General features: G+C 39.6%; 1 protein-coding gene and 1 long non-coding RNA gene across 8 annotated transcripts in view; one reads left to right on the top strand and one right to left on the bottom strand.

Annotated features, from left to right (window-relative positions):
• The window catches only part of PEAK1 (pseudopodium enriched atypical kinase 1), a 115774-nt gene that overhangs the window by 24440 nt on the left and 74562 nt on the right, over positions 1–16772 (bottom strand). For 6 of the 7 annotated variants that reach the window (XM_054836340.1, XM_054836339.1, XM_054836338.1 and 3 more), the window contains 2 exons: positions 8340–11621; positions 388–504 (listed from right to left, as the gene is read on the bottom strand). In XM_054836340.1, coding sequence (XP_054692315.1) covers positions 388–504; positions 8340–11509 — 3287 coding nt within the window. In that variant the 5' untranslated portion in view covers positions 11510–11621. The remainder of the gene's footprint in view (positions 1–387; positions 505–8339; positions 11622–16772) is intronic. The other variant, XM_054836344.1, reaches the window with a different exon arrangement.
• Positions 1–16772, top strand: part of LOC129210541 (uncharacterized) — a 43686-nt gene that overhangs the window by 7844 nt on the left and 19070 nt on the right. The gene's annotated exons all lie outside the window — the stretch shown is intronic.

The raw sequence follows: 16772 nt of genomic DNA, 5'->3' as shown, positions 1-16772 counted from the left end.
TGTGAAGAACATTCCATGTGCCGTAAATATATCCACATGAAAGAGTTAACCTAATATAATTTCAGAGTAAAGCATACATAAAATTAAAGCAGTAACAAGGCTCTCAAGATGATGAGAAATCAAACTAAAGACTCGTAGTTGCTGTAAATCATATACATACCTGCATTCCTCAGCAAGAATGTTTTCTTTAAGTAGTAGTAGTTTCTAGTAGCTCTACAGTTCTGTCATATCTCCAAGTAATTTTTTAGTATTGATTGGTGAGGTACAGAACAGACTCATTCTCCAAACCAGACACATGCAAGCACATACACTAAACCTAAGCTCAGAAGCATTTTGCTAAAGTAAACCAACAGCTAGAAAGGAAGGAAGAAAAAAATACCAACTCACCCACTGTACTCACTCACACAATTCCCCATTAAAGGAAATTCTTTCAGGGCCTTCTTGAGTCTTTTAATCATGTCTTGAAACTCTGGCGAGCCATTGATTCCACAGTGTTCTGATGTGCTACAAGTTGTGCAAGCTGTAAGCAACAGGGCTGAACTCTGCACAGAGTGATACACCTACTGCACCTTAATGTTTACCTTTGGGGGTTGGTCCCAGGGACTTGCCAAAGCGCCCCAGGAAACCAGGCAGTTACAGCCCTGCCTTCTTAACTCTTCCGCTGCCTTCCTGGATGAAAAATAGTTCACAGTCTACTACATCACTGTTTTGGTATGACAACTATGGTCTTAGTCATGTTAATTAGTTAAGGAAAAGCAGGTTCAAATTTCAAGAGGAGTGAAGAACTTAGACTAACCTACTCTTAAAAGTAAGCAAATCTCTCAAAGCTGTATTCCAATCAGTTTTAGTGTCTGAATCTAATACATTTTAAATCACAGCAATTAAATCTCAGGCCATGAAATCTGTGGGGAAATGCTTCCCTGTAGCTTAACAGTAAAGATGGAGAGATCAAGCATACATACGCAGCGCGCTGACTCAGGGACCAAAATGCCAGCTCGTAATCAGCTCCAACATAACACAGGAGGAACAAAAGGGGAAAACATCCTCACTAAGCTACAAGAACCACGTTCCCAATTGTTTTGGCTTCATGAAAAGTCTAAACAGTTAAAACTACTAGTTTTTGAGAAAAGTAGGGCAGCTGATAAACAAGCAGTTCTTGAGATTAGAACCATTAAAGCCCGGTAACTTTGTATCTGCTTGTTGATAGCAAGCAATACTTAAAGCTATCTCCTTATTTGGGATATTTATACATTTTGCCAGGACAGATTCTTTGATGCCTTGCATAAGAGCACATAGTTAGTTTTTACCATAGTGGGCGCAGCCTCTTCTGTCCAAGCCTTTTTCTTTTCCCTTTTTTATTTCAAAACCAAACTTCATAGGAAATGAATTACCATAGAGAACTCTGCTCCTCGGGCACATGTGACTGAAACTAAACATCTATTCAGTTAATGGAGGGAGCAGCCCTCTGCACACAGAGAACACATTTGTTTTCCTAAGCAGTTGAGATGATGTTCATCAAAAAAACTTGCCATAAAAATGACTGTCCTTCCAATAACATCCCACTGAATTCACATACCTGTCATTCACATATGCACAAGCTCAAAGTTGCTTTAAAAGTGCTTTTCTTTTTTTTTTTTTCTGCAGGGACAAACGCCCCTAACCTCATCCCTCAGGCTCTCCTCCTTCACAGTTTTTGGAGACTAGCCAAAAGATGATGTGGTCTAACTTGCCTCGGTCTTTTGGGAATAGTAAAAATTCAGAAAGCAGCCTGCGTAGTGTGTTAATTTTTGTAAAGACAGTGGAATCACAGCTATTGTGTGACCTGTGTTTTCCTCTATTCAGAGCACGCCTTCTCAATTAGAGTAACTAATAAACAGCAATGAATATGAAGGAGATAAAGTGGAATACTTATAAGAAGTGATTCTGAGAGTGCATTCCTGAATTAGGGTCAGATCAAGAGGTCAAGCTGAGGGAGTGCAGTTCTGTGTAAGACAGCACATAAATCCAAGTGGCAGAATCAGTAAGAGAAGCACAGAGAAAAGACGATGCGGCCTTAGCCCCAGCTGAGACTCTGATCTCTTCCCTGACTGGACATCAGCAAAGCAGTAATCGATGGTAGTCATACAGTTTGAGATGAGAGAGCCTGACAAGGAAGATGACTTAGTTTTACACACACAAAAAAAAAAAAAATCTATGTAACTCATAGATATATTTAGTTTCAAAGACATCCCTTTGAGATCCCCTCAGGCCCTACGCTTTTAAGCTAATAAAGCTAATATAAAGCCTAAATTGACTGAATAATGCTTGAGGAAAAATGCAGAGGTTAATGGCTTGAGGGTGGTCAAAGGCCACCTTACACAGGAACTTCCACTGAGAACACAGACCACTTTATTTCTGGACAACACTGAGCAAAGATGAACAGTGCTTGGGTGTCAGAGAACATTACGGGTACAGAAAATCCATTCCAGTGGCTCATGCAGTTCAGTTTCTCATCACCCCCATTAGCCAGAAATAGGCACTTAAGAGTAAAGTGAAAGAAACCTCTCAAATGACAATCTGAAATAACTAAGCCATAAAGTTTAGTCCTAATTCTTATTATTTAGAAGTTGGCTTAGTCTTGAAGCATGAGAATTTATAGGGGTTTTTTTTTTAAATCTGGTATAATGCAATGTCTGCATGGATAATGGGAATACATTTGATAATCCAGTAAAGACATCCTGCTAAGCTCTTTAGTGTCAGTGAAACTTAATGGCAATGAGTTCCACAGACTAACTGTGCATTATAAAAAAAAGTTTTTCTTCATAAAGTTCTCAGTCTTCACATTTTACAGACTGTATTAGAGGAATTAAGAACAATAATAGTGATTTACAATTTCTTCATCTAAATTTATAAAATAATAAATGGTAAAGTTCATTCTACTTGGTTCTTTTAAGTCTTCAGTGTTTACAAATCTTCACATAAAATTTTACCAAACTTCTGCTTAATGAGCATGCATAATTTCCAATTCTGTTAGCATATAAATATTCTAGAGAAGAATCTCACAGAAGTTTTTCATTGGTGAAACAGGGTAACATAGATGGTTAATGCTCTTCAAGGCACTGCTGAGTGAGGTAAATAAACTTTGCTGATACCTAGAAAAAAGCAAATCAAGATAGATTTGGAGAGAAGGGGGAGTTGACAGTTCCACCTCAACTTTTCAGGTGAGAATTTCTCCCATTTCGGTAGACTTGCTCAAGCAAGATTTTTCTTTTCAGCTGTAACATCCTTGAATTCCCCTCACCAATTTATACAAGCTACACTTAAAAGGTTTGGATTCAGGTGAGAACCTTAAGACTTATACAAGAGGTCCTCTAAACTGGAAAGCACTTTGTTTTAAACAGAGCCCTACTGTGATTTAAAAGATTTTGTTCTCAAGTAGTTTCTGAAGCCTCTGTGGAATCTGCAGGATTGGATCAATGACAGCATAAAGTGGAATGTGGCAGTGGTGGTTATTCCTGCCTGTCTCTGGATGCGATCCTGATCTTAATATACGACATCTTTGAAGAACAATGATTCCAGTTGTTTTTACTGAGTAATCTCTTACAACATTCATATTTCTGTAGATATACAGAGCGCTCAAGAGTCATTTCATGGCTCCTGTCCCACTGAAGCAAGAGAGCCTACACGTAAGCTCCATTCCCTATGCTGTTCAGGTTCTCAAGGTCCAGGCCACCAGTGTTGTGCACTGTGGCACACCCCTAGCTCCAGTCACTTCTATTTTTTGCCTTAAACAACAGTTAGTGGCATAACAAATTACTAAAAAACCCACTGAAGAGATAAACCATTTGGGGCCTTTTAAGTCTTGGTGCTCTACCTAACTCAGATTCCTGAAATCACATTTGGCTTACTGTAATTTAAGGCAAACAGTCTGAACAGTTGTCAGCAACCTCAAGGCAATCAGCACAACAAAAAGCATTTGACGAACACAGACTACTGAAACGCTTCCACGGCAGGCAGGAACTGTGCACATTTTTGGCCAGTTTTCTAAAGGATTCTCATCTGTCACTGACATTTATGTTAACTTCAGGAGCAGCAGTCTGGCTGGAAGTTACTCAGGGTGAACTGTTTGTAAAATGATCGCTAGCTTAGTTTCAAATCCTTTTGACAAAGTTAATGTTTTAGGAATTAGATTGGTAATCCCAACTTCAGCTATGAAGAAATGCTTTCTTATCTAAACCATAATGGAATCAATATACTGACCTCACTACTTGATGGAAGAATTTCAGTAAATACACAGTTTTACCTTTGGTTCATCCAAGTCTGGCCCAAAGATCCTATAAAGGAAAGTTATGGCTGACTTGTAGCTATGAACGGAAACTATTCAGTTTAATACATAACTGAAATGGAAATGGTTGTGCACAAATCGGTTGTACCTTGATTTACAAAGGCAGTGCCATCTAAAATGGTGCTGAATGAGGTTTTAGCTGAGCTCTGATGTGATTTATGAAGATAGGAAAGGAAGAATCAGAAGGCTGCGCTGAGGAAACAATCTAAACAGCTGCTACTGGGTATAAGCAGTGATCTCTCAATGAAGGAGAAGAGAAACCTTTATCTTGTGAAACTCCAATAGCAACAGCATGATCCACTAGATAACAAAGCCTTTGAGGAACCTTTTTTTTTAAACCTCGGTATGAATTCCACGCTGTGCTGTACCACCTTTATCAATTACTGCAACTTAGGCCAGAAATATCATGTTATCTTTTAGAGGTCAATTTTAGGTTTTGCCTGAGAACAAGTGCTGCATTTCATGTACAGCAGGTGTTCTAAGAACACCTGATTTTCATTCCAATTAATGATAAAACTGATGTGGCTGCTGATTTTTAGCAAAATTTAATCTATCTACAAATTTTTGGTAAATTTAATACATTAGTATTTGCTAGCTCCTTTTGAACAACCTTATGTGCATCCTGGCATCAAACAGAAAGAAACAGTCACACGGATAAACGAAACCAAGTTCTTTTGTGTAACAGAGGGATAGTTTTCAGCTTTCCAAAGAACTGAGTATTTTGCAAGTGCTGTTCAAAAGCAAAAACTGACCTTTCTAGTAGTAACTTTAAATACCTTCAGCCCTGTTTTGTGGTTGTGTTATCGATCTTTAGCAGCTTCGTAATCTATTGACAAGTAAGGAAATATTGTATCTTCATTTAATTTGCTTTCAAGCCCCCCAGTAATCTGACATTTTTGAAGCTTATCTTATTTTCCAGGTCATCAGTTTGGTTTTTCAGTGAGCTTACTGTTGTTGGCATTCTAAGTTAGAAAAGTGTAATTGATCGCTATCTTCATGTCTTCTGTTTTCCTCTAAGCCTCCGCAAGCTTAACCAAAGATTTTAAACATCTTTTCCATGCACATATTTTAGCCTGAATTAACACTAACCTCTTACTAATACCTGAAGAGTTAACACAAACCAAGTATAGCATTGTCTCTTACATCTCCTGCTTGTGCAAAAATGAAAGTTGACAACCCTGATTCTCGCCTATTAGGATAATAAAAACAAAAGCCCAAACCCTTAAACAAAACAAAAAAACCACTTCAATTTTTGGCACTATAAGGTTTCACTTAATTTCTTTAACAATATTAAAAATTAAGTAAAAAACCTAAATAACTTAAGACATGAAATTGCATCAAGGCAACTGAATATAATAACTGAAGGGTAAAGATATCCACTGTCCAGTGTTCCCAGCACCTCAGTGCATTTTCTTTGAAATTTGTAGAAACCATAGAACAACATTGTTAGAAAGAGAAATTCCAATCCTAACATTTGGAAAATTCCAATTTTCAACAGTGAAAATTGTGAGCAGTGGTTTTAGCCAATATTGCAGTGACTCGCAGAAAAGTGAAGAGTAAACTTACTTTTTGGAATAAGATAGAATGACCAATTGCCTTCAATAGTAAGGGCAGAAGGTATTCCAGTAATAGGGGAAAAATATATAACAGGGAACAGCACCATCTCTAGGGTAGTCCAAGAACAAGTGCCAACTCTGACCGCAGCCATTAGCCTGTTACTACCCTTTTACCACCCAGATAAGCAGCTGCTCCTTCCTGCCTGGTCCCCCTGTCAGATCAGCACATCGATCTGGCTGAAAAATAACTGCCAAGTTATTTGGCACTTGGATCACTTCCTCAGTCTGGTTCACCACAGGTAACCACATGAACTGTCTTGCCAGCACGAGAGCGGGGCACTAAGGAGGTGGGAGCAAGATAATCTCCTGATAGCAATGTATTCGGTAATGCTGCTAAAAAAAAATGTTAGTACAACTTCATTTTCTCTAGGTTCCCCTGCAGGTAATAGAAAAAAGGGGTTCCTCTGAACAGGGGTGGAGAGCACACACTTCTCTGATTCTTTCACTTGCTCTCTAAAGCTGCCTACTTCTCCCCATTTAATTTATGGTAAGTCTAGAGACACTAGACTCCTGTCAAGGGTTATTCTAGCCCTGGGTACATTCCCCACTGTCTTCAGCCGTAAACTGTAATATGCACTGTAAATACAGGGACATCCCCTTCTGTCATCACCCACACCCCTGCATTATTGTGGTACTGTACATCTTGCAGAGATGCTGAATCCTTACAGCTCCTACTGACTTTAATACTTTGTGAAAGTGCTTAATGTTTCTGAAACTCACACCTACAATTTGTACTTGATTTTTTTTAACTCTTTGTTAATTTTCATGTACTTTATTTTTTTAAAATAAAATTCTTGACCCTGAGATTGCAGTTCATCCGAGTCTGCAGAAACAGACAGTACACTAAGGTTTTAGAGACCATCCTATCTTGTATTTGGAGCAATTACTTCAAATGCACATCTACAGAAACCAGCTTTACATCACACTAAGATAAATCCTATCACCATCTTGCATTACAAAACCCAAAGCTTTCCATGTCTGACAAAAGGCAAATAGTCTGAAAAGTAATCCTGATCTTCATTGGAATGCTGTATCAGTGTTCCCAAGATGAGATATAAAAGTGATTTAATTACACTTGGTGCAAATGGTCACTCTCGGTTAGTTTTAGTTGTTTTCCTTTAAGGCAAACAGCAGTTCAATAAACTCAAACTACGCTCACAAAGAGATTTCTATTAGTTTGAGTCAACCTTAAAACCATTTTAACTAAAAGTCACCGCAACTTTCTTGTGTAGACAACAGAGAAAGAAAAACAACAAACACTGCCATGATAGATTTTCTGAGGCTCAAACATAGCCGAAATTTTACAAAATTTTTAATTTCCTACCACTAGGTTATTGTTGTAATGAATTAAATAATGCAAGTTCGAAGCTCTTTTGGATTTGGTTTGTATAACAACACTGGAAGACGTATTCTAATACATCCACAGCAGTGGTCTGTACTCAGGGAAATGCATACGATGTCCACGTGACCGATTGCAACGAACGTCTCCCAGCCCTCTCAGGTTATGCACTATCATGAGCTGTGGGAACTCAGTGGTATGTTGAAAACAATGCTTTTCTGGAAATAAACATGGTTCTTTGTGTTCAGAGACAACAACAAAAAAACCCTCCCATGTGTACCCTTCGTAAGGGAACGAACAGACCTTTAAATTAACAGACCTAGAACATTCAACTACCATGAACTTATAGGACTGAGATAAAGATCTATTGGCCAAAGACTTTCACAAGAAATTAGAACAACAAATCATTTTAGCAAATTATGATAAAAAATTAAAAAGGAAATCACTGAATGGAATTGTCAGGTAGAAATGAAGCGACCAGCTCTACCGAATCCAACAGAGTTAGGGGACAAAGTATATTCATCACTAAAGGTCTTGCAAAATGGAGATAGATCACTTTATAGATAATATAATTCTATTATTACTTTTTTACATGGTTTATTTTGGGAGTGCTGCAGTGATGTTGCAGTGTAGCATCAAGTTAATTAGCATCTCTTATATTCTTGGGTGAGATAAAGTTAGCACACTGTCTTTTATGAGTCACAGACCTTAATTATTTCTATTATACTTTTCAACAGTTGCCTTCTATTTCTGCAGAGGAATTCTTTAGTTTCCTATAACATAAGAACACTTTCTTAAACTAGAAATTCAGGAAAATGTATCTGATTCAATGTAACATGGCTATGGTGACTTATTAGTGAATCTGCAGTACAAACTCCAGTATCACATACCATTTCTAGTGGGGTTTTTTAATCCTTTCAGATATCCAATATGCTTTAAATTACCTAAAATATATTCTGAAAAAGCTACACTTAATGTAATAAAACTCCTTAATTTCTTCCCTTTTCAGCAGTATATACAGGACAGTTCACAACTGAGTGACTAAAGATGAGCAGATTACCTTGGGATTTTCTTGGGAATCTGAGGCGGAGAGGAATGGCTCGCTATGTTCTGTTCAGAGCTCTCTGGAGACTTTTCCTGCATCTCTCCTTTGTCTTTTGCTAGCGCATCAGCGATAGCAGACTCCACTCCGCTCTTGCTTTGATGGTCAGCCTTGGGTTCAGCTTGTGCCGGTTCACATCTATACATGAAAACAATCGACGGCTTCTCACTGGAGTCTGACTTTGCCTCACTGAACCAGTGATGACGTTGAACTGGAGGAGGGGGGAGCATATGTATAACCGTTCCATCAAGGCCCACCAATTTTCCTTTCTCTCTCTCTTTCTCCTTGTCTTCCTCATCGTCAGTTTTTCTGCGGCGGAAAAAACTCTTAAACGATATCCAGCGTTTGGGTTTCGCATCAGCAGCTCGGCGACCTTCTGAATGAAGGATTGACTCAGCCTCTGTTGACCTGGTGGGACTGTTTGGTTTGGTCCAGTTGCTGAAATGTCTTTGCAACAAGTTACTTGCGTGATAGGGTGAAGAAGTGGACCGTGGAGGAGGAAATGGCGGTGCTTGCTCTGTTTTGGGACTTGTGGTATTTGGGGTGGCTCTCACTGGCTTTGGAGAGTGAGCGGCAACTGGCTGTGAAAGTGAATCTTTCTGCGTTTTAATGGCAGCATTTTCCACCATCTTGGATGACTCCATTTCAGACTGTGACGTAAACAGAGATTTGGGTCGTACCAGGGTGTTTTTAGTGGCATCTGCATCAGGGGGTAAAGAATACAGTTCTTCAATGCTACAAGATTTGGGTCCGGACTGAGGTGTTTCTGGAGGAGACTGCGGAGGCTGGATAGAAGCCACAATCTGTGAAAGCACTGTGCTCGCATTCTCTCTACTGCTGCTGCCGCCGCCGCCAACGGAAGCCTCTGGTGTTACGTCTATTTTTGCTGCAGGCTCTTGTGTCGTCTTTTGAACTCTTGATGGGGAACTGTGGTCAGAACTGTGACTTCTCTGTGGTGATATCTGACTTTTACTGAGACAGCTATTAAACTCTTGGACCTTCTGAGCCACAGAACCCAGCCTGCATTCAGAGCTATTAGTCACCCCTTTCACTTGGGAAAATTCAGTGGGTTTACTTCCTATGGTTTCAGTCATTTTGCTTTCTGTTTCTATTTCTTCATATGTGTGGCTTATTACACTAGTAGTTTTATCTTTGATAGATAGCTCTCCGCTGGTGCCTAGAAAACTTTTATAGATAGCCAGGTTATCGTATGCATTCGGATTGATTACAATAGGAACTTTAATAGCATTTTTGGAACTCTTGGCGTAAGTGGGCTCATCATGAATGATAATAGGAAAAGGTGGCATGCCAGCATTATTGTAGCTGTTGAATTTTATCTCAGATAAATTGGGAGACTTAACCGGGATGGTTTTTGAAGAAATGTTTGTAGCTGTAGGTGAAGTAGGAGCTGACTTGTGGCTTGTCTTCCTGGGAGGAACAGAAGGTCCTGAGCTGTTAGCAATTAACTCCACCTTAGGTATCTTCTGTCTTGGACTAGTACTAGAAGTCCACACTTCTTGGTATCTGATTGCACTGGATTTTTTCAGATTAGCATTCACTCGTACAGGTGATCCTGCAGAGGATGTAATAGGTGTGCCTGGAGTTACAGGTGAGCTTGGGTTAGATGATGCATTTTTGGTTTCTGCGGTTTCAGTCTGATTCTCCTTACATTCATTGGTCATGGCAGCTGATACATCCACTATGGTATATGGCTTGCACACGGGTTGTTCCATATTCACCACCCTGTAAGGTTTAGCTTGCTCTTCCACAGGCACCAAATTTATAGTTACAGCTTGACCAGCAACATCTGAAGAACTTTTATTCTCTTGCTTATCAGTCTGCACAGCAATTTTGCCATCCTTCTCTTCCAGTCGAAGCGCAAGGACTGCCTTGTGAGTTTCTAGGCTTTTCGGAACATTTCTGGGAGCTTTTGACACATCCTTCACTTGTTGATTGTCACAAAGACTTTCATATTCTGGTTCAATCAATTTGAGGTCCTGAGGAGTACTAGGAGATAACCCTCCATTACAGAGCTTCTGTGAAGAACTGCTGGTTGTTCCAGAACGAGACTCTTCTGTCAAAGAAGAATCAGGAGATGTAGAATCAGAAGATACCATGCTCTGCATGCTCTCTTGCCCATAAAGAATCACAGTCTCTTCCCCATAACCGTTCAAAATTTCATCATAACTGTCATCATAATCTACTGCACAGATCCGCTGGAGAGACTTGTTTCTAAGGGGCACGGTATTCCATTTTTTGTCAACACAGAACTGAACAGGAGATAGGGTGTTAGCTCTAAAATTAGCAAAGCGAGGTTGGCCCCTCATACGAATTTCCATTGCTAGTAACTCTTCATCACTTTCATCCCAGCTCTCATGCTCTTCTTGCATGCTGCCAAAAACCGTGTCATCCTCACTCTCATCTCCACTAGAGAACTCTGGATAACAGAAACGTCCACCTTCATTACTTATTACTTCAGTGCTTCCACTCAGAATAACGTGCTTACTGTGTGAATCCTTCATTCCGCCCATCATGCAGCTTGGAGGGATCTTTCTTTCTAATGATCTTTTATAACAATTATTTATTCTTCCCAAGAAGGTTTCTCTTGAGTTCATTTCATTTCCACTTAGCTGAGGTGTGGTATCCAAACCTGCAATCTCCTTCAAAACTTCTGTCAGTCCATTATTATTGTTATTTGGTATCTTACCTACACCATCATTGTTGCCATAAGGCCTGTGAACATGGCTGTAACCTTCAATTTCATCTTCATTATTATTGTTCAGTGGTTTTTTGTTCAAGACAGCTTTGTTTCGGTTCCAACCTGCAGGCACCGATTTATTCTCACCATGATCCGGCGTGCTGATCTCGCCGCAGACACCCTGCCCGTCTACCACCATCATGGTGGGTTTCACAGCTATAGTGGGTTTCTTTGCCACGGGCGGTCGGAAATTTCCTGTATTTCTTCCACGATGGCTGTTACTTTGGTTTGCATTGGTTTTCAGATTTCCATGCGAGAGTGTTTTTTTTTCAGATACTGGGGGTAACTGATGCAAGCTTTTGGGCTTGAAGCAGTTCTTACATTCACCAGGTTTCCAGACGTGTTCAGTGAAAGTGTTGCAAGCAGACATTTTCCCAGAGCTTTGCGCTTGATGCCGTGCTGTTCAGTGCATGGTAAGAATTTCATCCATATGTTTCCACTCTGTTCAGTTAGGGTGGCTACTGTTCTGAGCAGTGATCATTCTGAAACACAAAAGAGAATGAGGATAAGAACAGGGAAAAAACAGGTTGATCATTATGCTCACATTTTCTACACCATGAACGACTCAGAATAAGCAAGTAGCCTTTTACTGATGTCTTAGCTCTTTTTACATAAATTTATGTACAAAACTATGTAACTGAAATGCAAAAAAGTAGCAAATATAATTTGTTTCACACATAAGGAATTAAAACTTTGGCAGCTAAGCCCTGTATTACTGAAAGCAGAGAGAGAGAGAGAGAGAGAGAGAGAGAGAGAGAGAGAAATGGCAATGACTGAGAATTTAGAATAATTCTCTTGACTAGTTCAGGACCATTGACCTTTAATTTTGCCCAATACAACAAATGCTAGGAAGAGGATATAAAAATGAAGATTAGTGCACATGGTTTTTAACATAACTAACTTAAACATGAGCCAGGAAAGTAAGAGTATGTTTACTCTCCTAAATGTAATTGAGATCATTTGTTTTAGCTTCAAATGGAATGAGCTCAGCTTAAGTGACAAAATATGTTCAAGCAATTCCAAGCTCTGCCATTTTAGTGCTTTTTTCATCAGAGTCAAATTATAACTGGACAGGTATTTTGGTTGAAGGGGGAGGCCTGACTCCTATCCTGGAAAAGTCAGATAAAAACGCTGGGGAAACCTTTCCAGAAAGTCACTGCTTCTTTTCCTTTAGCTTACAGTAGTGGCAATAAAATCCATTCTTATATCCTCAAAAAAAGCTATGGATTTTTAGTCCCTGATTTGTTTCACATGTAGCTTTTCTACCCGTCCTCCCCCAAAATAACAATTGAAAAAGAATTGAAATTGACTCAATTGAAAAGGATTTTCCTGAAATGATCAGCCTTAAGTAAAAGCCAAACATGAATCTGCTGTGCTTTATAGTCATTGGAGTATCCAGGATTTGAGAGTTTTGTGAATTAATGCCGGAAGATTTTAAGCCTTCTAAGCCAAATTCACAAGTCTGGTCTCTTCGTCACTGTTGCATAACTCTAATTATTGGAGATATTTTACTGAGGTGGAGGAATCTGTGTGTCTGCTGCTACGTCTGTAAACACAGGCATTGAAAATCAATAATTTTATATCCTTACAGGCTTCGGGTGAAAATGTACTTGCTGATCACATAGGTACACTGAAAGGGTATTAATAGATGCATTCCGTTAAAGATGCGGCTCTCTATAGAGCCAGTGGTTCGGAACCCAGCAGCAGGACGGCTATGCTGGCATTCACCATGGACACAACTGGTTTTCATCAGCGTAGCAAACAACAGAAGCCATTAGTAAAACTGACACTTGTATGCATTTGTCAGTCTCCTCACGTACTGCTCTCTGTGTTTTGGCAAAGGGCTGTCCTATGCTGGAAGACTCAAATAGAGCAATCTTGTTCCAACAGCAGATGGGGCTGAAGTCTAACTCTATTAGAGCATCTTCAGACACATTTGTGGTACCAGGGCTATCATATTTCATACGTTGACTAAATATGTTTCCAGACAAAGCTTTTTGCCAAAAAGTTCATGCCAAAAGCTTTCTCGGTATGACCTAAGAGATAGAAAGTCTGCCAGATACAGATCAGCCCAAACTTTCAGCCTTTGTTTTATATATACAGAGGAAAATGTCTTTGTATGTTTTTTATCATTGCCAAGATTTGTTGTTTCGACACTTTGCAAGCCCATATATTGTAAGCAGAAAAATTACATTAAGAAATAATTCTCCTAAAATCAGAGAGAGTGTGCACATACTAGAATTTTATACCCTGCTTAGCTCCTTCATGTATTTAACAAATAAAAGGAGTAAAGTTACACTAATGGGAGTCTAAACTAAATGTTTTCTTGGAAAATCTATTTCTCCATTACATAAAACCTCCAAACAAACAATTTAAATAAAAGGGTTAGTGCATGCGTGTGTGGTTTTTAAGATTTAACTGGGTGATATTATTTCTCTGAAATGGCATAAACTGCACTTGCTCTAGAATCTTATCACAAACCAGAGAGCTTTATGGCCTTCCAAGCTAAGCTTTTTCGCTAGTAACATCGGGGTAGAAATGAGAAAGCACTCTATTGCGCACCTTCACGTGACTACATTTTTATGTTTTTACTGCTGGCTGTACTCGCACTCATTTGCTGAGATACACTGATACTAATCAGTTTTCTTCTAACCCAAACGAGGGCTACACTCAACACATGAATGTGAACTACAGGAAACTTAGCAGAACCACAACACAACGCCCCAGTCAGGAATAAAAACTACGGTGTGGTCATAGGTTTGTGCAAACATACATCGCACGTCCCAGGAATACACCACCTGCAGCAATTTGGCTTAAAAATAAAATACACCTTGACGTGTCCATGTAAATGCAGACACGTAACTCGTATACAGAAACTACGTAAGACGGGTATAGATAGACAGAGATATTGCTTTTCAACACCTAAGGAAACGGTTTAAACACAACCATGCTCTCTAATGTGATTTTTGACAGAGTCTGTGAAACAGGCAAGAGCCACTGACTTCTCAGGTTTGTAAACTACAGCTGGGTTTCCAGTTGCCTCGGGCACACGCAGGATGAGCAGTTCCTGTAGCATGCTTTGAGATTGCCTGCAGCTGCAACAAAGAGGAAATATGCACCTTCAAACAAGAGGAAATGTATGTTAAAAGCCCACAAACAAAAGAATTCCAACACTGTGCTACTTCTAGACTCAAAATCAGAAGCGCTCCTATGCTATTTCAAATTAAATTCACAGTGACCTTTCTATGTCTAAACAACTATTTGCATTCTAACAAAAATTCAGGCAGTTTCTTCATTGCTGCACAACTAAAAGCGATTTTTCTAATGTTTTCCTCTCCCTTTAAAGAAAATACATTTACTGTTTCAACTACAGATTCCCTATAATGAGTGATAATTATAGTGAGAGCGATTATGAGCGATAACAGAAACAAAACCTTCTTTCCCTATGAAAAACCGTAAAACAATTCTTCGCGTGTTCAGGCTGCTGCTTCCATTGCTGTTAACAACAGCTGCCACTTGGTAGGGGGCAGCAGAGCCCACTGAAGGGAATGAAAACACACACAAATGCAAGGAGAAGAAAATACCCTGACATCGTTCAGTTCTAGGCTCCTGCCCTACTCTTCAAAACAAGGTCAACAAGAGATGCAGGCAGTCACACATCAGATCTCTTAAGCTGCTGTAGCAATTTGGTGTCTTTTCTTCCCTAACTTCCCTGCTTCCGTGATAGCCCATGGAACTGCTAAGGAGCAGGAACATGTACTCTGCAGAGCTCCTGGCTCTTCTGAAACGAGTAGTTCGGATGAAAGAACTTACTTGAAGATACTCAGTCTCTGCAAAATCAAAGCAATAACAACCTCAGATGTTAAATACAAAACAGCATTAGGCTTCCAAAGAAAGCATTAACAGTAAATACAGAATATCAGCATTGTCGATTTCATGCCTGTATCTCAAAGCCTTCTATGTAAGTTGATAAACATTAACTATTCACAATTTATACACGGAAACAACTGCAGTGCAGTGACGCTAAGTGACTAAAATTCACCAAGTGAGTCACAATGACAGGAACAAGTACAGACAGACAAGCTCCACTCCTAATGCGGTGCTGCAGCCAGCAGATCGTGATGCTTCATTCACTAAATGGTTGAGTCAGCACAGATAGTTTATCAGCTTTAAAGGCCGCATCGCTCTTCGTGTAAATGAGAATAATGCCTCTCATTTCAGCAGATACACAACTGCATGCAGGAAGGCTTAGTCTGGCCCTGTTAAGTTGATATCAAGCAAACAGACATGCAAAAACAGATTTCACTTCCCAGGTGAGAGGGAGAAGATGGCAGATTTGGAGTTGCAGTGCGAAGAAGTAGTGATCAGCTCAGACATCCTCACATCAGGAGACTGAACCTTGCACAGAAATGCACTAGTATTTTTGTGGCTCTTATTTGTTGATATCATCTTTGTTGCGTGCACAAAGATAGTAATAAACATGTATTTCAGGCATTTTCCCTTTGTTCTAAGTAATTTTAGGCTGGCGGGTCTCCTTTAGATGCATGCTGGCTGAATCACAATGAAGGCCTTCTCCAGCAATACTTTATACTAACATAATCCAATTAAAAGGAACTTAATTGGTGTGCAACATTCCCTACAATTTCAACATTTTAAAAATGAATAGTCTCAGTAAGTACCAGATGGTGACACGTACTAATTAATCAGGCCTGCTCAATGAATGAGCATATTAAAATGAATGCACCTATTAGACATGTGTTTTCAATGCTGTACGCTGCAAAAAAACTCCCCTTAAATGAATGCCTGCTGTATTACGGAGCAATACGCACAAGTGTGCATTTCCTCATTTCTAATTGTAACACTATCACTCTGATCTCTTCTTGGATCACTAGATACTTGGTAGAGATTTCCTTTTGTTTGTCCTCCTCCGGGGAAAAGGCATTTAACTTTAGCATTGCTATCCATGAAAACGGGCTTGCAATTTTTATGCTGCAGAATAAATTGCATTGATCAGCCTTCTTGTCAGACAACAGTCCAATAAATCACTACCGAACAATCCGCGAACCTCTTGCCATTGGCAGGCATGTCCTCAGACTGAAAAAATCAGCAGTGGGAATCCAACCCAGGTTTCCTATATAGGAGTGCCCAAACACCACAAAACCGCTTCTGCTTTGTGGTTTTGTCTGAACCACTTAAGAGGGATCTGGACAGTCACTGATCATCATAAACAATAGGGTAACTTTAACATAACAAGAATAAAGCGATGGTTATTCTTTGCCAGTATCTGATTTCCATTTCTTTTAAACTTTAATATAATTGTAAACGTTTTAGGAGACTTTTTGGAGAAAATGAAATGCTCCAACTTCACACGTACAGTCCTGCTTGGGTGGCAATGGGCTGTAGAAACGCTCCATCTCCCAGAGAGTGTCGAGACTTACTGGGTCAGGGCCACTAGCAGGATAACTGGGACCACAAAAAAATGTGACCTGCTAATTAGGGTGGGTTTCTTTTCCTTCATGCCATAAAAAAATTTCTTCTTAAATTTTACATCATTTGTCCAACTTCAAAGGAAAGCAAAACCACAAGTGAAGCTAACTGTAACATCTGTGAGATACACAGGATATAATGCAGAG

Source organism: Grus americana, chromosome 10 (assembly GCF_028858705.1).
Source record: "Grus americana isolate bGruAme1 chromosome 10, bGruAme1.mat, whole genome shotgun sequence".
NCBI classification, from domain to species: domain Eukaryota; kingdom Metazoa; phylum Chordata; class Aves; order Gruiformes; family Gruidae; genus Grus; species Grus americana.
This window is presented reverse-complemented; position numbering and strand designations above follow the sequence as displayed.